The 21,932-nt window shown below is 34.7% G+C and overlaps 1 protein-coding gene across 1 annotated transcript in view; it reads right to left on the minus strand.

Annotated features, from left to right (window-relative positions):
- ZCWPW2 (zinc finger CW-type and PWWP domain containing 2) overlaps positions 1-21,932 on the minus strand; it is a 135,354-nt gene that overhangs the window by 94,767 nt on the left and 18,655 nt on the right. Inside the window, 2 exon segments of the mRNA XM_008073300.2 lie at positions 4,552-4,711; positions 16,993-17,343. Of these exon segments, the coding sequence (XP_008071491.2) occupies positions 4,552-4,711; positions 16,993-17,343 (511 nt within the window).

The following is a 21,932-nucleotide window of genomic DNA, read 5'->3' on the forward strand; positions in this document are numbered from 1 at the left end:
TGTAAAAAGTTACAATACACTGAAAATAATGTGTTATTGAAAAATAAAAAGATTAATGAAATTAGTGTAGCCTAAGTATACAGTGTTTATAAAGCCTACAGTAGTATACAGTAACATCCTAGGTCTTCATATCCCTTTACCACTCACCCAGAGCGACTTCCAGTCCTGCAAGCTCCATTCATGGTAAATGTTCTATCCATGTGTATCATTTTAAAAATCTTTTATATCATAGCTTTACACTGCTTTTTCTGTATTTATATGTTTAGATACACAAATGCTTACCATTGTGCTACAGCTGCCCACAGTATTCAGTACAATAACAAGCTGTACTGGTTTGTAACCAAGAAATAATAGGTTACACCATATAGCTTAGACATATATCAGGCTATACTACCTAAATTTGTGTAAGTATATTCTATGACACTTGCACAACAATTAAATCACCTAACAGTAGGAGGGGACCTGAGGGGGTTGCCACCTATCCCCATTCTTAAAGCGTGCATAAACATATTGGCCCTCTGCTTTCTGGCTTCCAAGCTTTCTAATGAGAAATCTCAGGTATTATTACTGACAATCCCTTAATAAGTAATGTGTCACTTTCCTCCTGCTGTTTTCAAGATTCTCTCTTTGTCTTTGTTTTTCGAAAGCTTACTTATAATGCTTCTAAGTGTGGGTCTCAGTGTTCATTCTACTTGGACCTCATTGAGCTTCCTAAATGTTTGTATCCAAATGTTTGTATCCAATTTCATCAAATTTGGGTAGTTTTTAGCTATTATTTCTTCAAATATTCTCTCTGCTCCTTTCTCTCTTTCCATTCCTTCTACAACTCCAACAGTGTGCACTTTGGTCTGCTTGATGGTGTCTCAAAGATCCCTCAAGCTCTGTTCCCTTTTCTTCAATCTTTTTACTTTTTGTTTCTTAGACTCAATCATTTCTACTGTCCTATCTTCAAGTTTGATGACTCCTTTTTCTACCTGGTCAGATTTGCCTTTGAATCTCTATAGTGAACTTTTCACTTCAATTATTGTACTTTTCTGTTCCAGAATTTCTTTTTGGTTTCCTTCTAGTTTTTCTGCCTCCTTATTGATATTTCTATTTTGTTCACACATCACTTTCTTGACTCTACATCTTCCTTTAGTTCTCTGAGCACCTTTAAGATACTTTCTTTAATGTCTTTGTCTAGTAGATCTGCCATCAGATCAATCTCAGGGACAGTTTTTGTTGAATTCTTTTTTCCCCTTTGAATGAGTCACACTTTCCTGTTTCTCTATAGGCCTTGTAAATTTTTGTTGAAAACTGGACAGTTGAGTCTTATAATGTGCTAACTCTGGAAATCAGATTATTCTACTTACCCAAAATTTGTTGTTTTTGTTATATATATTTTAAAATTTATTGTTGTAAGTTGTCTTTTGTCAAGGATCAGCCTGAGGTATGAATTCAAGTCTTCTGAGATCTTTTCTGAATTTGGAACTTTTCCTCCACCCATGCAGTCATTTTCTAATTTTCCCCATATATGCAGTTGTTTTCAAATGTCCTGCTGTCTAACATATGGCTCCCAAAAGGGAAAAGAGAAAATGAAAGGGTGGCAGGAAAGAGTGCCAGTCCTTTGGAAGTCACTGCAGCTGGAGGGAGAGGGGCTTCTAAAAATGAGGGGTGGGGGTGATGCAATAAACATGGCTGCCTTTTTATTGTCTCTGTAATCATAAGCAGTTACCAGTGATCAGAGCACAGATCCCCAATATTTGGATGACAGGGTCCTTTTTGTCCACCTCAGCTCCTGCAAGTTGTGTACAAGCTGTTCCTGTGGCCAGCTGCCGGCGGGTAGAGGATTGGTATCTGCTAGTGTGCTAAGAGCTGAAGTTGATTGAGATTAACCACAGTATACAGTCCAGACCTTCCCCTGAAAGTTGCAAGCCTTCAGTAAACTCCATAGTTCAAAAACAGTTGCAGCAAACAGATTCTGCCAGTGTAATTATTGTCTAGGTAGGAAGTTATATCCCTGGTACTTTGTACTTCACCATCTTCCCAGAATCCTCTCTCTAAATATTTGAAATAAAATCAAGTTTTCTTTATAAGTGAGAAATTTCAGCTATCTTCACTGATTTAAAAAATAAAATATGTAAATAAACAAATATACATTACAAATCTATTATCTAAATATTGCCTTCAACTTTTCGTAAAGTATATCTCAATGTATCAATGAGTAGTCTTATTAGGAGAAAATGCTATCATCTGTATGACTAGACAGTGACTGAGTACTGCTGTGCTCTTAATAACAAAATTAATTAAGTCAGCGGTCTCATAAATAATCAACCATGTAACCATTAAATTGACTATTAAAAAACTAGACAAATGTGATTGAATTGAAAGAAAATAGTTATAATTTTTGCAATACAAAACCAAAAAAATTTACTTTTTTCATAAATGTATACAATACAGGTCCATCGTTCTAGATTAGCTTATTTCTCTCCTAACTTAATATATGCACTGCAAAATACATAGAGTCCATATTCAGTGAAAATCCTGCAATATTATTTAATTAGTTATTACACTAACTTTACACAAATTAGGAGAAAATGATGTTGAAATCATGTGCAAAAATTTAGTCAGTGATAGCCAATGAGAATTATAAATGCATATAATTCTTCATCCGAAGAAAAGTGATCAGACAACTTGTACAATTTAGATCCTTCCTCCATCTCTTCTAGGGAAAAAACCTAAGAAAATCTACATTGCCTACTACATATTATTTCTTGTCTAAGTGGTCTTTTTTCTGGGGGCAAGAGGTATGCATTTAATATCTCAATATGGTACAGTATAGAAATAGCATTTGAGGATAGAGGAGCCCAAGAGCAGAGAAGACCTAAAAGATTACATCCCTGGGAAGTCCGGGCATTAGAACTGTAAGCTGGAGGCAATACTGTCTCCATCTCCAAAGGAAAGAAAGATCTCAGCTATTCCTGGGTAAGAGCTACTATCAGCTTCATGAGGAGTTCAAAATTTCCCTATCCTTTAGAAAAGGGGAGACTGGCAAAGAATGAATATTCTTTTCTGTTTTCTATAGTTGCCAGCAGAAATGTCTAGCAGCATGTCCAAAACATCAGAGCAGGAATGACGCTTCATATTGAGATGACCGGGTCACAACTACCATGAAATAGATTTATTTGGTGCTATCCCATACTTAAATAATGTTTTCACTAAAACACTCTTCTCTTTTAGCTGCTTTCAAACTGAAGAGTACAAAATACTATATATGATACAGTAAAAAAACAAAACAAAACACTGAAAAGTAACTTAAGGTCAGGTACAGTGGCTCATACCTATAATCCTAGCACTTTAGGGGGCTGAGGTGGGAGGATTGCTTGAGCCCAGGAATTCAAGAACAGCCTGGGCAACACAGTGAGACCACGTCTCTCTAAAACATCCAAAAATTAGCTGGGGATGGTGGTGTGGACCTGTAGTCCCAGCAAGTTGAAAGCCTGAGATTGAGCCCAGGAGTTTGAGGTTGTGGTGAGCCATGATTGCGTCACTGAACTCTAGATGACAGAGTAAGACCCTGACTCAAAAATAAAAAATGTATAAAGTACCTCAAATTTTCAGATTTAACTTTACTGTGGATTAAATGGTATGTTTAAATGCATATATACTTATGTGTATATCTGAATATGTATAGTCTCACTCTAAAAAAGAAATCACTGAGCTGGATATGGTGGTACACACCTGTAGTCCCAGCTACTTGGGAGGCTGAGGTAGAAAGACAGCCTAGGCCCAAGAGTTCAAAGCTGCAGTGAGTTATGATCATACCACTGTACTCCAGCCTGGGTAACAGAGAGAGACTCTGTTTTGTAAAAAAAGAGGGGAGGGAGGGAGGAAAAAAAGAAAAATAAAGAAACAAAAAATAAACCATCCAAATAAAGTCAAAGTTGAACATCTACTTTTTATCAGGTTTCTAATTAAAGCATAATTTATAGATGAAATTTCAATATTAGAATATGAATGCAGATCACTGATTTGATTTATACTTATTAAACCAAATCCTTAGAAATAAGGCCCATTCACCTATTCTCATCAACCTGAGAATCTAGCCTATTCATTAATTATAGTGTGAAATTTAAAGTTTAAAAAGAGTAAAAAAGATATTGAAGGAGTTAGCATAATGAAATATTCCATTTGAAACTTGAAAATCTGGATGAATTCCATAATTAATCTTCCCTTTGGGTGAGGGATAGTCTTCTCAAGAGAATTAAAAATTACCAAATGTGATAATGTTAAAATTATTATAAAAGGCAATTATATAAAGTCTTCAGTTGATTTTTATTATATTGCCATTAGAAAAATAAAAATTTAAATTTCACAATATTTTATATCCATACTTTCTTTGCAAAAGATGCTTTAAAAGATAAATATTTTAAATTTAAGCAAATAGTATACATTATTTTGTTTGTATAAATCTAGAAGTAAATAGTTATATATACTTTAGAATCTGAGATTATAATGACTACAATTAAAAACAAGTACAAGAAGAATAAAATTTGAGGTTACTGTACTTACCTTTAATGTGATACTATAATGTCCAACAAATGCTGCATTTATCCATAATCTTGAATGGGGATCACCCAGGAATTCTATGTGATACTGTTCAACATTTCCATCCAAGTCATAGATCACATATTTCCCTTCAAAAGTATCAGGACAAAGTATTCCTGGCCAACTTTCAAAAGAAAATATTTGTAATTATTTTGATGCTTTAAAAAAGACAGACATTAACACATCTGCTACAATCTATATTAAACTTCCTCCTTGGAATTTTAATGATGTCTCACAAAACATAAACATATTCCTATTTACACCTTTTAAAGGTAGGATATTCATTTGATCCAGGAAATAAGTTGTATTTTTGTAGTGCTATAAAGTTTTGAAATAGACACATATGTAAGCTCTACATAACACATAAGAGGAAAGAATTACTGCACAAAGTAAAAGAATGAGCTCCTGGGTCAAAAAGAGACTGATAAAAAAGGTGAGAGAAAAAAGATTCATTAGACTCATAGCAGAGTTGAATAAACTCAAACCAGTCAGACTAATTAAATACCAGAATGTTAACCCACTAGCATGACTTCTGACGGAGAGGGAGGGAGCAGTTATTTCCTGAGCTACGACTGCGGAGGAAGTACCGGTTGCCCAGGCAGTGATAACATGTGGAGTAACCCACTGTGGGAAAAGCAGCAGTAGAGCTCAGCGGTTCTATACTATCCCTTTCCCCCATCTGTTCCATTAGCAGGTGACCAAATTGTCGAAAATCCTCAGTCTTGAAAAGAAAAATTTAATCTTTATTAAAAACAAGTCTCTAGAGGCATAAAAAAATGCCCTCTGGTCTCCTCCCCTCTTTGGGAACTTTTCTGTCCTCTCAATAAATACTGCTTTTTCAAAAAAAAAAAAAAAATCCTGATCATGAATGTACCAGAAATACATTTAAGCACTGACTAAGAAGATTGGAATTTTCAAGTAATGCATTCACTCAATATTTTTAAAAATTTTGTAATCTTAAACAGGAAAAGTTAGCAAAATTGATTCAAGGTTACTATAACAGAAACTAAGAAAGAGTATGATAGATATTTTAAAAGTTGTCCTAAAACAATTTGGGGTAGTGTGGAATTGAAAGAGACTAAAACTGTCACTTACTGGGGCAAGTTAATGACATCAGTGTTCCTGGCACTCCTTTGAAGCTTTGATTGTCACATTTAATCATCCTACTGTCTTGATAAGGTAGAATTTATTATTTTCTTTATTTAAATGAGAAAACTGAGTAACTGAGTCTTGGAGATACTATATTTCTTAGGAACACAGTTAATTAGAGGTAAAGATATAATTCAAAAGACTTGTCCACTGGACAAGATCATAGTTTTGACTCAGAAGCAGGACCAGTATGAAACAAAGGAAAACCAAAGGGAGGCTATATCCAACTAATGAAAAAAAAAGGGACCTCAGAAGAATTAATTAGTCCAGAGATGGAATAATCAGCCTTATAAATTATATGTCCTTGCTAGTTCAAAGTCTAAACAACCATGGGTAACAGGCACTAAAGTGTGTATGGTGTGAAGTGTAGGAGGGGCAGAGTGTGTGTGTGTGTGTGTGTGTGTGTGTGTGTGTGTGTACGAATGTGGTTTGTGTATAAGAGTGAAGGAACTACATATCCTCTGAAAAGTCTTCTTCAGCTCTAAGATAAATTTGAGGAGGTTTGTCTTATACCATAGTCAAAAGAATAAAGTTACAAAATAACAAAGGCCTTTCTTCTCAGACATTTGACCAATAAGGAATGCTACTGTATCAAGACCAAGGGCAGAATCATGTTGTGCTTTCAGTGTAATAACACTAAAAAGAATATAGATGAGTTTGTCTCAGTAGTATCTATTTTTTTCTTTCAGATGAAAAACCCTAACTATAACTAGATACTTTATTTACCCTACATATTAAGCCCACATTTTCTTAAGTAGTTAGTATTGATGTCTCAAAGAAATTGACCTTTAATTCTAAAAAACTACAACTCAAATTAAAATGATCATCTTGTATTTAAATAGCACATGTAAACTTAGTCTAAGATTCGGTGTTAGTAATCCAATCCTTGGGCCTTAATATTCTATCCATAGCAAAAGTGTACTATATATATCAACTAAATTTTAAACATTTTACCAATGATTCTAGACTCTGACCTAGTATTCAGAGAACAAAGCAGGAAGAGAAAGTAGTAAAAAAAAAAAAAAAAAAAAAAGGCCAGGAAGCTGTGACTAAGGAATGTATAACAGGGATCTGGCAGAATTTTATAGATCAGGATCCAAAATATGTATATCTAATATACCCAGACATTCAAAAATTTGTACAGCTGTCAAGTTCTACTTCAGTTCCCAGCACTGTAGAGTGGAAAAGATAATGATACTCAAATCAGGAGACTCAGGCTCCAGTTTTGCCTTCTGCCTCAAGCATATATCTAGACCTGGCTATAACTCTGATTCCTCACTTTGTAGATACCAAGTTCAAACAAACACATGCTTCACACATTCTTGTTTTTTGACATATCAAAAAAATTGTAAAGTGCCACTGTTATGAACTGAATTATGCCCTCCACTCCAATTCATGTGTTTAAGTCCTAACCCTCAGTACCTCAGAATATGACCTTATTTGAAGAAAGGGACTTTAAAGACATTAAGTTACAATGAGTTTATTAGGGTGGGCCCTAATTCAATATGACTGGTTTCTTTAAAAAGAGATTAGGAGACAGACATGCACAGAGGGAAGACCATGTGAAAACACAGCAAGAAGCTGGCCATACAAAAGCCAAGAAGAGAGTCTCAGAAGAAACTAATCCCACCAACACCTTGGTATCAGGGTTTCTGGCCTCCAGAATTGTGAGCAAATAAATTTCTGGTGTTTATGCCAGCCAGTCTGTGGTATTTCGTTATAGCAGCCCTAGCAAAGGTAATTTTTAGATACAACCATATACATGTAAGATATTAGATACAATTGAGAAAAATAAAGACTGACACAAAAATATTTTTTGAAATTAGCTGGATGTGGTGGCATGTGCCTGTAGTCCCAGCTACTCAGGAGGCTGAGGTAGAAGGAATGCTTGACCCAGGAGGTTGAGGCTGTGGTGAGCCGTGATCGTGCCATTGTCCTCCGGCCTGGGCAACAGGGTGAGAAATATACATATTTTTGCCTCATTTAGACAACTAATTAAAAACTAGATAAATTAGATGTTTAGATAATTTTAAAGCCTGAAAAAAAGTATAAAAGTCGCACTGTAAAGAATCCCAAATCACAAGAATAAAAAAATCCAAAAATGACTTGGATTTGAGGACTTTAGATTGTTGATCTCTACTAAATTATCAATTTGTATTAAAACTATAAAATCAAATATAGAAATGTATCTATCCACCCCATAACTAACTACTATGAATTTTTTACAACACAATGGAAACTAATAAAAATATTTCACGCCTACTATTATTAATGTAAAAATCCTGATTCCAGGAAGCCGGCAAGTTTCAACTAGAGCTGCCAGGAGGCGATGGCTTGGGTGCAACGGTACACAGGGACAGTGGAATGCGAAAAGGGAGAGAGGCTCTGCTGCTCCTTGGAGGTCAGCGTGCTGAGGCTTTGGGCCACGCTGGGTTAGGAAAAGGGGAGGGAAAGGACTGCCTTGCACATTGTTTCAGACTGTCTGGACCCCAGAGAATCCTAATACTTGAGACAAATGGGAAGTGAGAACAAAAAAGTTAAAGTGCAGCTTCAGGATCCAAATGCAAAAGACTATCTGGTGACGATCAGCAGGCTCATGCCACAGTATCTGACTACTGCTTGGCAATTCGTATTAGGCTGTGCTTAATTTAGGGGGAAACGCAATTACCTTTCAAAACTAAGATAGTAATTAATTTCTGAAGGAACCCACTCAAAAAAAGATTTCACTAAAGATGAGCGGCAGCAGCAATGGGGACCCCCAACTTATCAGAAATTAAGGAACAGTGGTTGTTTCAACCTGATTAACTGTTGTTTTTAAAGCAACCAAACTGTAATTATATTACACTGTTGAAACTACAAAATATTAAGGAGCTTATGTTTAATACTTGGTGATTTGTACCTCCAATCAATTTTTAAAATGATAACTGCCAAGCGTATCACATTAAAAGTAGCACCTACTCCAGCATAAAACAATCCCAGGGTTTCTAACACTTAATCATGGAAGAGAAATATTTTGCAGTTATTACGTAAAAGATGAGCTGCTACAAATTCTTATACTTTTTATATAAAATATCTATGGGGCCTAAGGGTATTCATTTTAAATTATTACTCTGTGAATATAAATAAAAATAGAGGTGGCTCTTTAAAAAATTAGTTGCTAATGAAAGAAAATTTCTGTTCATTATTTAAAACGTTAAATTATAGGAAACCCTTCATGCTGATTTAGAGATGAATTATGAAAAGCCTTGCCACATGTCCAAATAGCGGGGACATTTTAGCATTTCTTCATGTGGTAGAGAGGAATTTTCTGACTCCTAGCCTCTATAACTTGGTTGAAAATGACTGTACCAAACTAAAGGAAACACTGAGAAGAGGCAATAGATGCAGAAAATAAGTTTACTTCTCCCTGCTGGCTGCATCCATCAATATCTGACTTGCTGTGTTTGAAGAAAGCTGATGTCCATTTGTTGCCCTTACACTGACCTCAGTTTGAGTTCAAGCACTGTTAACCATGATAGTGCACTATATACTTCTACTTCCCTATTTTTTACTTTTACAAAGATGAGAAGTTCGGAAGCGTCTGGAGACTCAAAGGTAGAATGGTAGAGTAAAAGTGGACAACCTAATGGAAGAGGATCAACACTGCAAGAAAAGCAAACGGTCAATTTTAGTATCTGTGGAAAATGGGAAGTAAAATGCACAAACAGAACAAGGTCAAATAGACACTAGGTATTGAAATTCATCAATAGGAAAGGGCAAATTTTGGCAGAACACGTAACCTCATGGGAAGTGCAAATGCATCATAAACAAACTGATGTTTCATACAATTGTTATCCAGTGGAAATGATCTTTAATAACTGTTGCCCCCAATAGAAGCTGAAGTTTAAGTATGGTTTCAATTGCCATGTGTTTATACTCAATTAGAAGTACAAATTTGTATGTTCAAACTGTGGTTTTGATGCTTAAAAGGGGAGCAAACTTTACTTGGGCCTTATTTCTAAAACATTGGAAACAAAATAGATGAGTTCACATCATCACTCAATGAATGTCATATTTGCCAAGAAATCCCTGGGTTGTGCCTAACTGCAGGGGATGATGGGAAGAGGAAATTTCCATCCAGGTACACACATTACAAGTGTATTGATTCATATGCCAAATAATGTAAAAAGTAATCAATACTTTATAATACTGAAAGGATCTAATAGAAATCTCCTTTTATAAATTTACATATTATATCTAAAAAGTATTACTGGATTGCTTTGTTAACGTAAGTCATACTTTATTACCAAACTGTTTGGACTACAATTCATTAGAATGCAAATATACTTTCTGTAAATTAATTTTCATATTTATGACAAAGCTTTGTTAAACGTCTGTGTAAATATTTCCAAAGTAGTTACCCGAGAGCCTAGTTTCTTTCTGACAACGTATCTTCCTGAATAAAGTGATATATGTATCATTATTTTTTTCTTTTAACTTTAGGAATCCAGACTCTTTCTAGTTGAATGCAATACTATTTGATCAGTTTTTTTTTTTTTTTTTTTACAAGCAAGGCTGCTTTAAAAAACTGTGGGGAGAGTTTTTCTTTTCCTAGGACATACAGACACTCCCATCACTAAGCATATACAGGAATGACTCAAAGGCGAGAGGCTACCTATATTTTTTGGAAGTACATAAATGTGTGGAGGTAAATGTAACTATTATAATTTGATTTTCCATGGAGCTTTCACATAGAAAAACTAAGTACTACTTTCTGGACAATTATTTGTTTTTATTATGCATTAAATAAAGAGTTCCAGATTTTGTATCAGTCTCTAGTTAGCTTTGTTAGAAAGGGTCAACTTTTTTGAGAAAGAGTAACTCTGTTGTGTTGACAAGATTGAATTTCTGAGCCTTAAAAGCTGGGTGTAAGGTCATGGATTAAAGAGAACTGACAAAGATAATGCTACACTGCTAAGTATTTCTGCAGCCAGTGCTGATCTTTCCACTGGCAACCTCAACATCTATAACATTGCTTAATTAAAAATTAAAATTAGACTGTTTCTAGAAGTTTAATTCTATCTTTGTACTTTACTATAATTTATAATATATTTCTATGCATTTGTGCTATTAAATAAGCAATATACATAGATGGGAGCTTCTAATCTGTATTGTAAGTTTGTGCTTAGTTCGTAAAGAAGAGAGTATAAGACTACTTAGTCTAGGGCATTCTACTCTTCAATAAATAAGAAGGTAGATACAACTGTGTTTTTTCAGGCATTTTGATGTCCTGAATCACAGATTAGAGATAATTCAGGGACTGGAGTAAACATGTTTCATTTTTAATTTTAAGTGCTAAACCTCAGTTACTAGTACAAAACTGCAAAAGAAATTCCTAATCAAATTTCTAACACAGTATTTCAGACAGTAACAGAAAACAAATCTATCTTTTGAATTAGTTATTAAAACTTCAGAATTTCTATTAGAGAATACAAACACTCTGCTTTCAAAATGTTCATTATAGTTATTAAAAACGATATGGGACTACAAATAGCATCATAAATAACCTAATAAAATGAGTGTTCATATTTATCTTTTAAAATATTTGTTACTATAGAACTGTTTATTTCATCTTGATGTCCATCTTAATTATTACATGGAAGTCAATTAATAATTTTTTTTACAACTATTAATTTTAGCTTAGAAAAAACCTCAGCAACAAGAAGCATATATTTCTAAGGTATTTTCCACATGTGTAAAATAGTAAGTATATTAGTTTGCAAGGGCTGCCATAAGAAAATGCCACAGACTGGAGAGCTTAAACAATAGAAATTTATTTTCTCGCAGTTCCAGGGAGTTAAAGATCAAGATCAGTATGTTGACAGGTTTGGTTTCTTCTGATGCCTTTTCCTTGGTTTACAGATGTCCACATTCTTGCTGTGCCCTCATATAGTCTTTCCTCTGTGCATGTCTGCATCCTAATCTCCTCTTCTTATAAGGACACCAGCCATATTGACTTAGAACCCACCCTACTCTTCTCATTTTAACTTAATCACCTCTTTAAAGACCCTATCTCTAAATATAGTTACATTCTGAGGTACTGGGTAGGGCTTTCAACATATGAATTTTGAAGGATGATAATTCAGCACATAATAGTAAGTGATAGAGTAAGAACATGAATCTAGTATTGACTTAAAGGCCCATTTTGTGTGTGTGTGTGTGTGTGTGTGTGTGTGTGTGTGTGTGTGTGTGTGTGTGTGTTGGAATAAGTCCATTAAGTCTCTCTATGAAAGTCAACATCTTAGTTATTTCATGGGCAATCGTTGAACATGAATGAAAATAAGGTATAGAGCCAGAATATCCCAGTTTTGAGAATGTTATGATGGAAAATATAATGTAAAATAGTAAAGGATCCTGAGGAGATAGCAGCAATGGTAGTAAAATTTTAGAATCTCCTGAAATTTCCCCATAAATATAGGTAGAACAACTAAAATAGCAATACCAAATCTGACACACAATACCCATGATAAAACTAAATGAGTAAGCTACTCACATGGACAACAAAATAGGAGCAGGTGGGTACAAACTACAAAAAATTACATGACCCACATAATATTAGCATGTTTGAGAGAAAGGAGGGTGGAAAGAGGTCTGATGGATTTGAGAAATGAGAACTTCAAAATTGCAACAAGCACTTAGTGGAAATTGCAGCAAGACAAACTGAGAACAGCAGCCAAAACCGTGAGGCTACTGGACCAAAATCTGAAGGTGTTGGAGAAGTGTGAACCCAATGAACACTTAAAACCCACCAATAAAGATCCTTTCCAAGAAAACTTTACAAGAAAATAAACAACCAGATTAAAAAGTGGGCAAAAGATCTGAACAGACATTTTAGCAAAGACGATATTTTGTTGTCAAATAAGCATATAAAAAGATATTCAACAGCATATGGTCTTAGGGAAATACAAATTAAAAAAACAATGAAATACCATTACACTCTATTAGAATATCCAAGACCCAGAACACTGATAAACCAGATGCTGGAAATGATGTGGTGCAACAGAAACTCTCATTCATTGCAGGTGGGAATGCATAATGGTACAGCCACTTTGGAAGATAGTTTGGCAGTTTCTTACAGAACCATACATATTCATACCACACAACCCTACAACTGTACTCCTTGTCCAAAGGAACTGAAAACTTAGGTCCACACAGAAACCTTCCTATGAATGTTTATAAAAGATTTAATCATAATTACCAAACTTGAAAGCAACCAAGATGTCCTTTAGTAGGATTTGAGAAGGTAAATAAATTGTGGTAAATACAGACAATATTATTCAGTAATAAAAATAAATGAGTTATTGAGCCATGAAAAGACATGGATGAACCCTAAATGCATATTATTAAGTGAAAGGAGCCAATACATACTGTATAATCCCAATTATATGGCATTCTGTAAAAGGCATAACTGTGGAGACGGTAAAAAGATCAATGGTTGCTAAGGGTTTGGCTGAATGGAGGGACAAATAGGTGGCGCACAGAGAATGCTGAGATTTGTGAAACCATTTTATGTACACTATAATGCATGTCATTTTGAATACATGTCATTATACATTTGTCAAAACCCACAGATGTACAACACAAAGAATGAACCCTATTGTAAATTATGGGTTTGGTTGATAATGATAATCAGTGGTTCATAGATTATAACAAATGTACCATACTGATGTGTGATATTGATGGAAGGGTAGGTTGTATTGTGGTGGTGAGAGAAGAAATAGCTAGAGAAAATGTAGGCAGACAGACAGGGAAGGTCCCCAGTAACACAGTAGCAAACTTCCTGCAGGCCTCAGACTGATACAGTCCCATTGGTAAACAAGCTCTCCATAAGCCCAGTAGACTAGGACAAGAAAACACTCACTACCTGATTGAAAAACAACCAATCAGCTCACTGCTAAGTTCTGACCAATCAGTTCACTGTTAGGTCCCTACCCCCAGCCAACTGGTTCTTAGCACTGACCAATCCTCACAGTTAGTGCCAATGAATCAGCTCACAGCTAGTGCTGGCCAATTGGCTGGGTCTTAGGGCTATATAAGCACCAGGTTTCAGTTCCAAATCAGTAACCCCTTGGGGTACCCTCTCACTGTGCGAGAATTTTTTGTCCTCTCAATAAATCCTGCTTTTGCACCTTCCTGCCTGCTGTGTCCCTCATTCCTCCTGAGCTCCAGTCAAGAACCTAGGCCTGAAGAGCTGCAGATCATCAGAGAAGACAGCCAGGCACCCTGGAGGCTGGCTTGTCAGTCCACCGATTCAGCAACACTCTCAGGGCTTAGCTTGACAGTACATTAGAGCCAACACTCCTGGTGCTAGGCTTGCTAGCCTTTTGAGCTGATACTCTTTGGGGCTGGGCTTGCCTACCCATTGAGCGAACACTCTTGCAGTTGTTAGGAGAAAATCTGCATCAGTGGAGTGGAGGGTGATATGTGGAAACTCTCTATACTTTACACCCAATTTTTCTTTGAGCCTAAAACCACTCTAAAAGATAAAGTTTATTAATAAAAATTTATGAAAATTTAAAAATTCAACAAATTTTAACAATTAATGTGGGGGAATGAAAAACCTAGCAAGTTTTAGATAATAAGCCCATACTTTTGACACTTTGAAAAAACAATAGAATAAGAGGCTGTGGGCTATAAATTAGAAAAATCAGATTTAAAAAATCTATTCTGTAACTTCTAGTTCTTGACAAGGTGAAGTACACCCATTTCTCTGTATTCTCTCTAAGTGTATTTAAAAACTTGGATATTATATCTAAAACAAACATAAGACTATGAAAGGTGAAGAGAAGATAGACCAGTTACGGACCTTCGGACACAAAGAATGACATGACAGTGAGTTTCCAGCATCCTCCCGCCATTTCTTTCCCTCATATATTCCTAGACTGAGTGCTGAAGAGGTCAGCATCCTAAAAACACCAATGGGTGCAACCCAACAGGCCAAAAAAGTAGCAGTGAAGCTTGCTCTTCTTAGCCAAAGGACCAGGATAGGAGCACCCTAGCCAAGAAAGAAAACTTTTAGACAATAACAGCTCTATTCCAGGCCAACACCATGGGAAAAAACTATGGCTTCCACACTTACCCCTACCAGTAAAGGCCAGTGAAGAGTGTGGACTGCAAACCACGCTGCAGTAGTGAAGAACCCTTTCCTTTCCCGCTGGCTGTGGCAAAGGAGGCCTCATAGAAAGCTTGGATTTTTGCCACCTTCCAGTGTTAACAAGACCCTCCCCTCATAGTGAAAGTGGAGGACACCTGGGAGCTGTAACAAGATAATTCTCCCCCTTTCAGACAGAGTTGTAGAGCAGATCCTGAAATGTCATCCCTGTCCAGTGGGTACTGAGACAACCCCTTTCTTCCCTGGGGATCCATAAAGGCTGAATAGGAACCTGTTCTTCCACTCCCACCTGGCAGTAACAAAGATGTCCATTCCCCCTCCCCTCCCCACCAACCTCCTCCCACCCCATATCCCTTGGTGCAGTAGCAAGAGCAGCCTGCTAAACAGACTTAGATCAGAAATGAACAGAATAGGCTGGGTGCGGTGGCTCACATCTGCAATCCCAACACTTTGGGAGGCTGAGGCAGGAGAACTGCTTGAGTTCAAGGGTTAGAGACCTGCCTGGGCAACAGAGTTAGACCTCGTCTCTACAAAAAAAAAAAGACTAGCTGAGCATAGTTGTATGTGCCTGTGGTCCCAGCTACTTGGGAGACTGAGGTGGGAGGATCACTTGAGTCCAGGAGTTCAAGGCTTCAGTGAGCTATGATCACAGCCACTGAACTCAGCCCGGGTGCCAAGGCGAGACCCTACCTCTGAAAAAATAAAATGAATTAAAAAATGAAAAGAATTGAAAGTCTAGTAAATAAATAGAAAATATAAAGAAGAACCAAGTAAACATTTTAGAACTGAAAATAAAATACAAAAAATAGGCTCAATGGATAGTTTCAATAGCAGTATGAATAGGACAGAGAAAAGAATCAGTGAATTTAAGGATAGAATAATTGGAATATCCAATCTGAAAAACAGAGAGAAAATGGACTGAAAAAAAATTCTCATTCCATTTTGCCTTCCCAAAAACCAGGAATTCATTTCATATAAAAATACTCAACAAGAAAGGATCATAGTAAAATCAAGTATATATTATAGTTATTAAGGTAAAAATAAATAACTCCCCTGCAAAAATGTGAAAGTTTTTTCAGAGAGGCATGGTCTTAAAATAAATCAAAATTATACTTGAGATTTTAAGTTGAGATAATAGAAATTAAAAAAATAATGTAGGTAATGAGAAAACAACATACATTCGGATTAGAAAACCTAAAAAAATGTGATTAGAGAAAAAGATTTGAGAAAAGATGGAACACAACTAATGAAAAAATTTTTTAAAAATTTCAACAAAGATGACAAAACTGAAAGGAACACAGAAGCAATTGGTAATGTTCTCAGGAAAACAATAAATGCTTAAATTCAAAATAAATAGAAAAGATGAAAAAGTAATAGACAAAGAAGATCCACCATATGAGAGTTCTGAAATAAGAAAAGCAAAGTAATGCAACAGAACAAATATACCAACTTATAATTTAAGAAAACTAAAAATAAGACTTGAAATTATATAGTGAAACTACACACTGCATACTAGGAAAATCAACCCAGAAGAAGAAACACTGAGATATGTCATAATAAATTTACATAAATATTTTAAAAAATTTTTGGTATCTAGGCAACAACTACAGAATACATGTTCTTTTCAGCTGCACATCAAACTTTCACAAGATATGCCATGGTGGACCATAAGGTAAGATTCATTGGAAATGACTATAAGAGATTTAAATTAGAACTCAATAAGATATATTTAAAATTCCAAATATTTGGTAATTAAAAAACATATTTCTAAATAACATATTTCAAAAAAGCAATCCCAAAAAAGATCAGAAAATGGAATGATAAAACACGATATATCAAAATTTGTAGGATGCAGTCAAAGAAATTTATAGCTTTAACTGCCTACATTGGGAGGAAAAAGATTTGAATTCAGTTACCTAACTTTCCAGTTTAAGAAACTAGAAGAAGAATAAATTAAATCCAAAGTATTATTGGAAAAAACTATGATGAGAAATCAATAGATATGTAGGCAAAGGGAAAAAAAGGTTGACTCGTTAAAAAAAAATTTTCACATTCACAATTATAGCAAGACTATCTCTATAGTTATAAAGCAACAAAACCCTTACCTTGGACAATTCTGAAATTTTACCAAAACCAGGCTTCCAAGAGCGAGCTGTGAATAGACTATCTTAAATCCACTTCGATTAAGCTGAGACTCTTCAGGAAAGTCTTCTTCAGAAATAGAGCAGTTATTATATCTTGAATTAGTGTTCATGAAGCAGTACCATGGTTCATCATGGTCAACTTTGGCTGCATCGTCACTTGACAACAATCTCCATTTCAAACAACTTTCATTCTCACATTGAATCCACACTTTGTTAACGTACATGTTGTTTTCCATTGAGGAATTCATTGTATTATTACACTATTCAACTATCTTACCATCCAATTTCCCTTTTTTAATTAATGTATTTAATCTGGAAATAAGAAAGAGAAAAATAAAAGGATTTGAGAGTATAAGGAGAGAAATTTCCAACCAAAATCAGATAAATGCCTCTTTGATATCTTCTTTGCCCTTCACTCTCTATCTTATAAAGACTATACATGTCGAATGTGTTATGTTTGCATCTGCCCAGAAACAAAGAAACAGAGTATCAATCACTCTGAGCATAAATACTACAAAATTAAAAATAAGAAAAGCATGATGGAGCAGAAAAGAAGTAGATGTTAGCAATAATTTTTATCAGTGTATTACATAGCACACATCTGGTAATATACACATTACTTTTTTGCCTCAATAACAACAGCTAAGTCTTGCTGAATGCTCACTATGCAACAGGTATTATTCCAAGTGCTTTATGCACATGGCTCATATCGTCTTCCCAACAACCTTATTATGTCCATTTTTACAGAGAAAACTGAAACTAAGAAAATAATTTGTTTAAGGTTCCAGAGCTAATACATGATAGAGTTGGAATTTAAATGCAGGCAGTTTGGTTCTAAGTTTTGTGATCTTACTCATTAGTAGGCTGTATTGTCTCTTGGATATATAGCACCATTTAAAGAACCTTTATTCATGAATTAATCGTGTATTTAGAAACTCATTGATTTATACTTATTTGCCATATATATGTGTATATATGTATAATGACTAGATTATACCTTTTTTAACTCTCAGAAAAATCAAATACAGCAAAACATTTCAACATAGGAAAACTTGAGATTGTTTTTCAATTAAAGGAATCTTTCGCTTTTATAGTCTGTCAACCATTAATTCAAATTTGGTTTTGGTATCAACATTGTGGTAGCCTCATAAAATGAAGTAAAAACATCTCCCAGTTTTTGGAAAGTTGGCCTAAAGAAGGTATTTTCCAATTTTGTCATAAATTTTAAGAATTCTAGTATGTCTACTATATTTCTCATGTTTTTCTCGTTCACCTTGAAATTTGTTTATGCCTTCTCTTTCTCATTTATCTTGTCAGAACATATTAAATAACTAATTTGGAGTCTCATTTTTAAAAAATTCTGTTTAATTAGTAGCTACACTTTTTAAATTCTTCATTTCCTTTTACTTTCTTTGTTGCTCTTATTTTTATCTTCTGGGGTTGATGCTTAGTTAATTCATTTGCAGTCTTTTCTAATATGAGCATTGAAGACTATACATTCCTCTATAAATACTGTTTTATTATTTAGTTGTAAATATTCAATTTCCATTCTTTATATCCTTGACCCATGAATTATTTTCTTTCAATAAAATTTCAGAAGGTACAAATATTTGGGGCTCATCTTTCCATAACTGATTTTTAATGTAATTTCATTTTGGTCAGAGAGTATAATCTGTGTGATATTGATTTGTTGACATTGGTTTTGTTTTGTGGCCCTATTTACAGTAATTCTGAATGTTACATGTGACAAAAAATGATGTGCATTCCCTAATTTGGGGGTGTAAGGTCTACACTTAACCATTATACCAAGTTTTATATGAAACATTATAAACTAAGCTTTATGATTGTGAGGCTAAACTCTTCTCTGTCCATATCAAACTTTAATATAGCATTACTAAGAGAGCTATGTTAAAAATATCTTATAATGACCAGGTACGGTGGCTCATGCCTATAATCCCAGCACTTTGGGAGGCTGAGGTGAAATATTGTTTGTGACCGGTCTGGACAACATAATGAGACCCTGTCTCTACAGAAAATAAAAAATCTAGCTGGGTGTGGTGGTGTGCACCTCTAGTCCCAGCTATTCAGGAGGCTGATGCAGGAAGATCTCCTGCATCCAGGAGGGAAAGGCTGCGGTGAGTTATGATCATGCCATAGCATTCTAGCCTGGGTAACAGAGGTCCCTAACTCCAAAAAACCCCCAAAACAAAAAACCTCCCATATCAATTGTGGATTTGTCAATTTGCCCATGTAATTCTGTCAATGTTTCTGCTTATTAGATATATATACATATATAACAAATCTGAGCATTTGTTGCATCTTGTTAGCTAATTCATTTTATTATGTAATGATGCATTTATTTTTGATAATGTCTTTTGCCTATTAAAATCTTTTGATCCACTATTAGCATAGCAATTAAGCTGGCAGTTATGTTTTTGACTGGTTTGGTCCCAATTATGCCTTTACTATCCCTTTAATTTTAATTTTTTAAATATTACGTTTTTGGTCTTTGCCTTTCTTTAAATAGTATATAGCTGGGATGTGCATTTTTATCCAATCTGAGATATGATCTGCTAACTGGTGAACTTAGTTCATTTACTTTTATTTTGACAATGATATATTTGGATACTTTTGTGTGTCTTCTATTTATGCTATTTCTTTCCTTCTTCTCTCCTTTCCTAACTCATTGAAATAATTTAAGTTTCCTTCTTTCCCCTTCTGCTCTTGGAAGTTTACATATTATTTTTCTATTATTATAATAGTTATTATCACTACTACTCAATAGCTGTTTTAACAAGGTCCAAAGTAATCAATGCCTCTAACCTTCTGCAAAATAACAGAATGCTTTAACTCTGATAACCCTTTTGCCCTTATATCAGTTCTTTACAGCATCCTATAGTATTTTGCATTTATACCTCAAAATTAGTCATTATTTTCACTACTGTTTTTTATACTCAATGCACATTTAGATTTTCCATATATTTTCCAGCTTCTTTGCCATCATTATTTATTACAGCTCATTTCTGTCTTCTGATTTTAATTTGTTCATGCCAGATAGATCCGTAATTGGTTCAGCAGTGATACTAGTGGTAAACTCTCAGAAAAGAAAAAAAATAGATTTTTATTTTTTGTCTGTCCTTTTGAATGATAGCTTAGTTGAGTATATACTTTTAGGTTAGCAATTATTCATTTTCAAGATATTAAAGACACTATTCCAACATGTTTTGTCTTCCATTTTTACTGCTGAGAAGTTTTTGTACAGATATGCTGTATTTTCTTTCCATTTGTTTATAAGATATACTTTTTCTTTATCATTTTGAGTTTTACTAAAATGTGTTTTCATGGATTCTATTCAAAACTTCCTCAATCTGTATTTACATGTCTTATCTTTCATCAGTTATGAAAAATCATCAGTCATTATCTCTTTAAATATTGTCTCTTAAAATTCTCTCTATCCTTCTCCTCTGGAACACCTCCTAGGCATATATTGTCTTTTTAATTTTATATTCTAATGTCTTTTATAATCACTTTCATAAATTTCAATAATATTGCCCTGTGCTACATTCATGGTAATTTCCTCGGCTCGTCTCCTTTCAGTTATGTTTAATCTATTGGTAAGTTTTTAACTTCAGATCTTTTTATGTATGCAGTTCTATTTTTATTTTTTCAAATCTATATTACATAAGAAAAAGGTATTCATGTTATATAATTTATATTACCAGACTAGCAAACTATATTGCCAAAACTGTAATCTGTGCACACTTTTTTGTTTTTTTTTTGAGTTGGAGTCTCACTCAGTTGCCCAAACTGGAGTGCAGTGGCCGCCCCCGGCCATCGCAGCCTCGACCTGCTGAGCTCCGCAATCCTTCAGTCTCTGCCTTCCAAGTAGCTGGAACTACAGGCTCGGGCTACCACGCCCGCTGATTTTTTGATTTATTGTAGAGATGAGGTCTCGCTTGCCCAGACGAGTCTCGAACCCGCGGGCTCAGGCAATTCACTCACCTCAGCCTCCTAAGGCACGGGATTACAGGCTGAGCCACCAAGCTCGGCTGTGCACACTTTTTAATATAGGAATTACATTACATATTCTGTACTAGAGTTTGCCTTTTTCACCAAATGATGTGTTGTGAACACTTTCAATCACATAAATTATTCTTATACAATTTTTAATAGTAGTACAGCTCTTTACCATACCGATGAACCAGTTATTTTAATGATATTCTTTCACTTAGATATTTATTTAGATTATTCACAATTATTATTATAGATAACACTAAATAAAAACTTCAGTCAGTCAGCCAGCAGCCAACAAATCTTTACTAGGTGTATACTACATGCTAGACACTTTGACAGGCAATGGTAATAGAGTGATGAAGACAAATATAGTTCCTGCTCTCATCTTTATTCACAAATTGTTGAATACATTCCTAAATAGTCAAATGGCAAATTCCTAAAAGTAAAATTGCTAGCAAGTCAGTTTTTTTTAACATATCACATTAAAATACTTATCCTAGTTTATAGAAAAAAAGTGATAAGAGGAAGGAAAAAGAATGAACAAGTGAGGTAGTTTGGTTTATTATTATTTTTTAAAGTTATTATGGTGAATTTCCTATAGTAAAGAACACTATTAGGGTTATAAAATTTATAGAGCATTATCAAATTAGCAAATGACCTCAAGTTAAGCAAAATTTTAAATGATCATGAATCAAACTAGAAAAATTACAGTGTTTTATCCAATGCTCCCTAACACTGGCCACTCATATGTGAAGTACTTTAAAATTGTGGAAGTTTTGAATCATCCAGATATACTAAATAAGAATATCCAGAACTAGTACCCAAGAGTCAGCACTCTAAAAAAAAAGTGACTAATATGTATGCAGGATAGCAAACTTCTGCGCCAG

This window comes from Carlito syrichta, unplaced genomic scaffold, assembly GCF_000164805.1.
Source record: "Carlito syrichta isolate Samal-C Ts95f unplaced genomic scaffold, Tarsius_syrichta-2.0.1 Scaffold315814, whole genome shotgun sequence".
Lineage (NCBI taxonomy): Eukaryota > Metazoa > Chordata > Mammalia > Primates > Tarsiidae > Carlito > Carlito syrichta.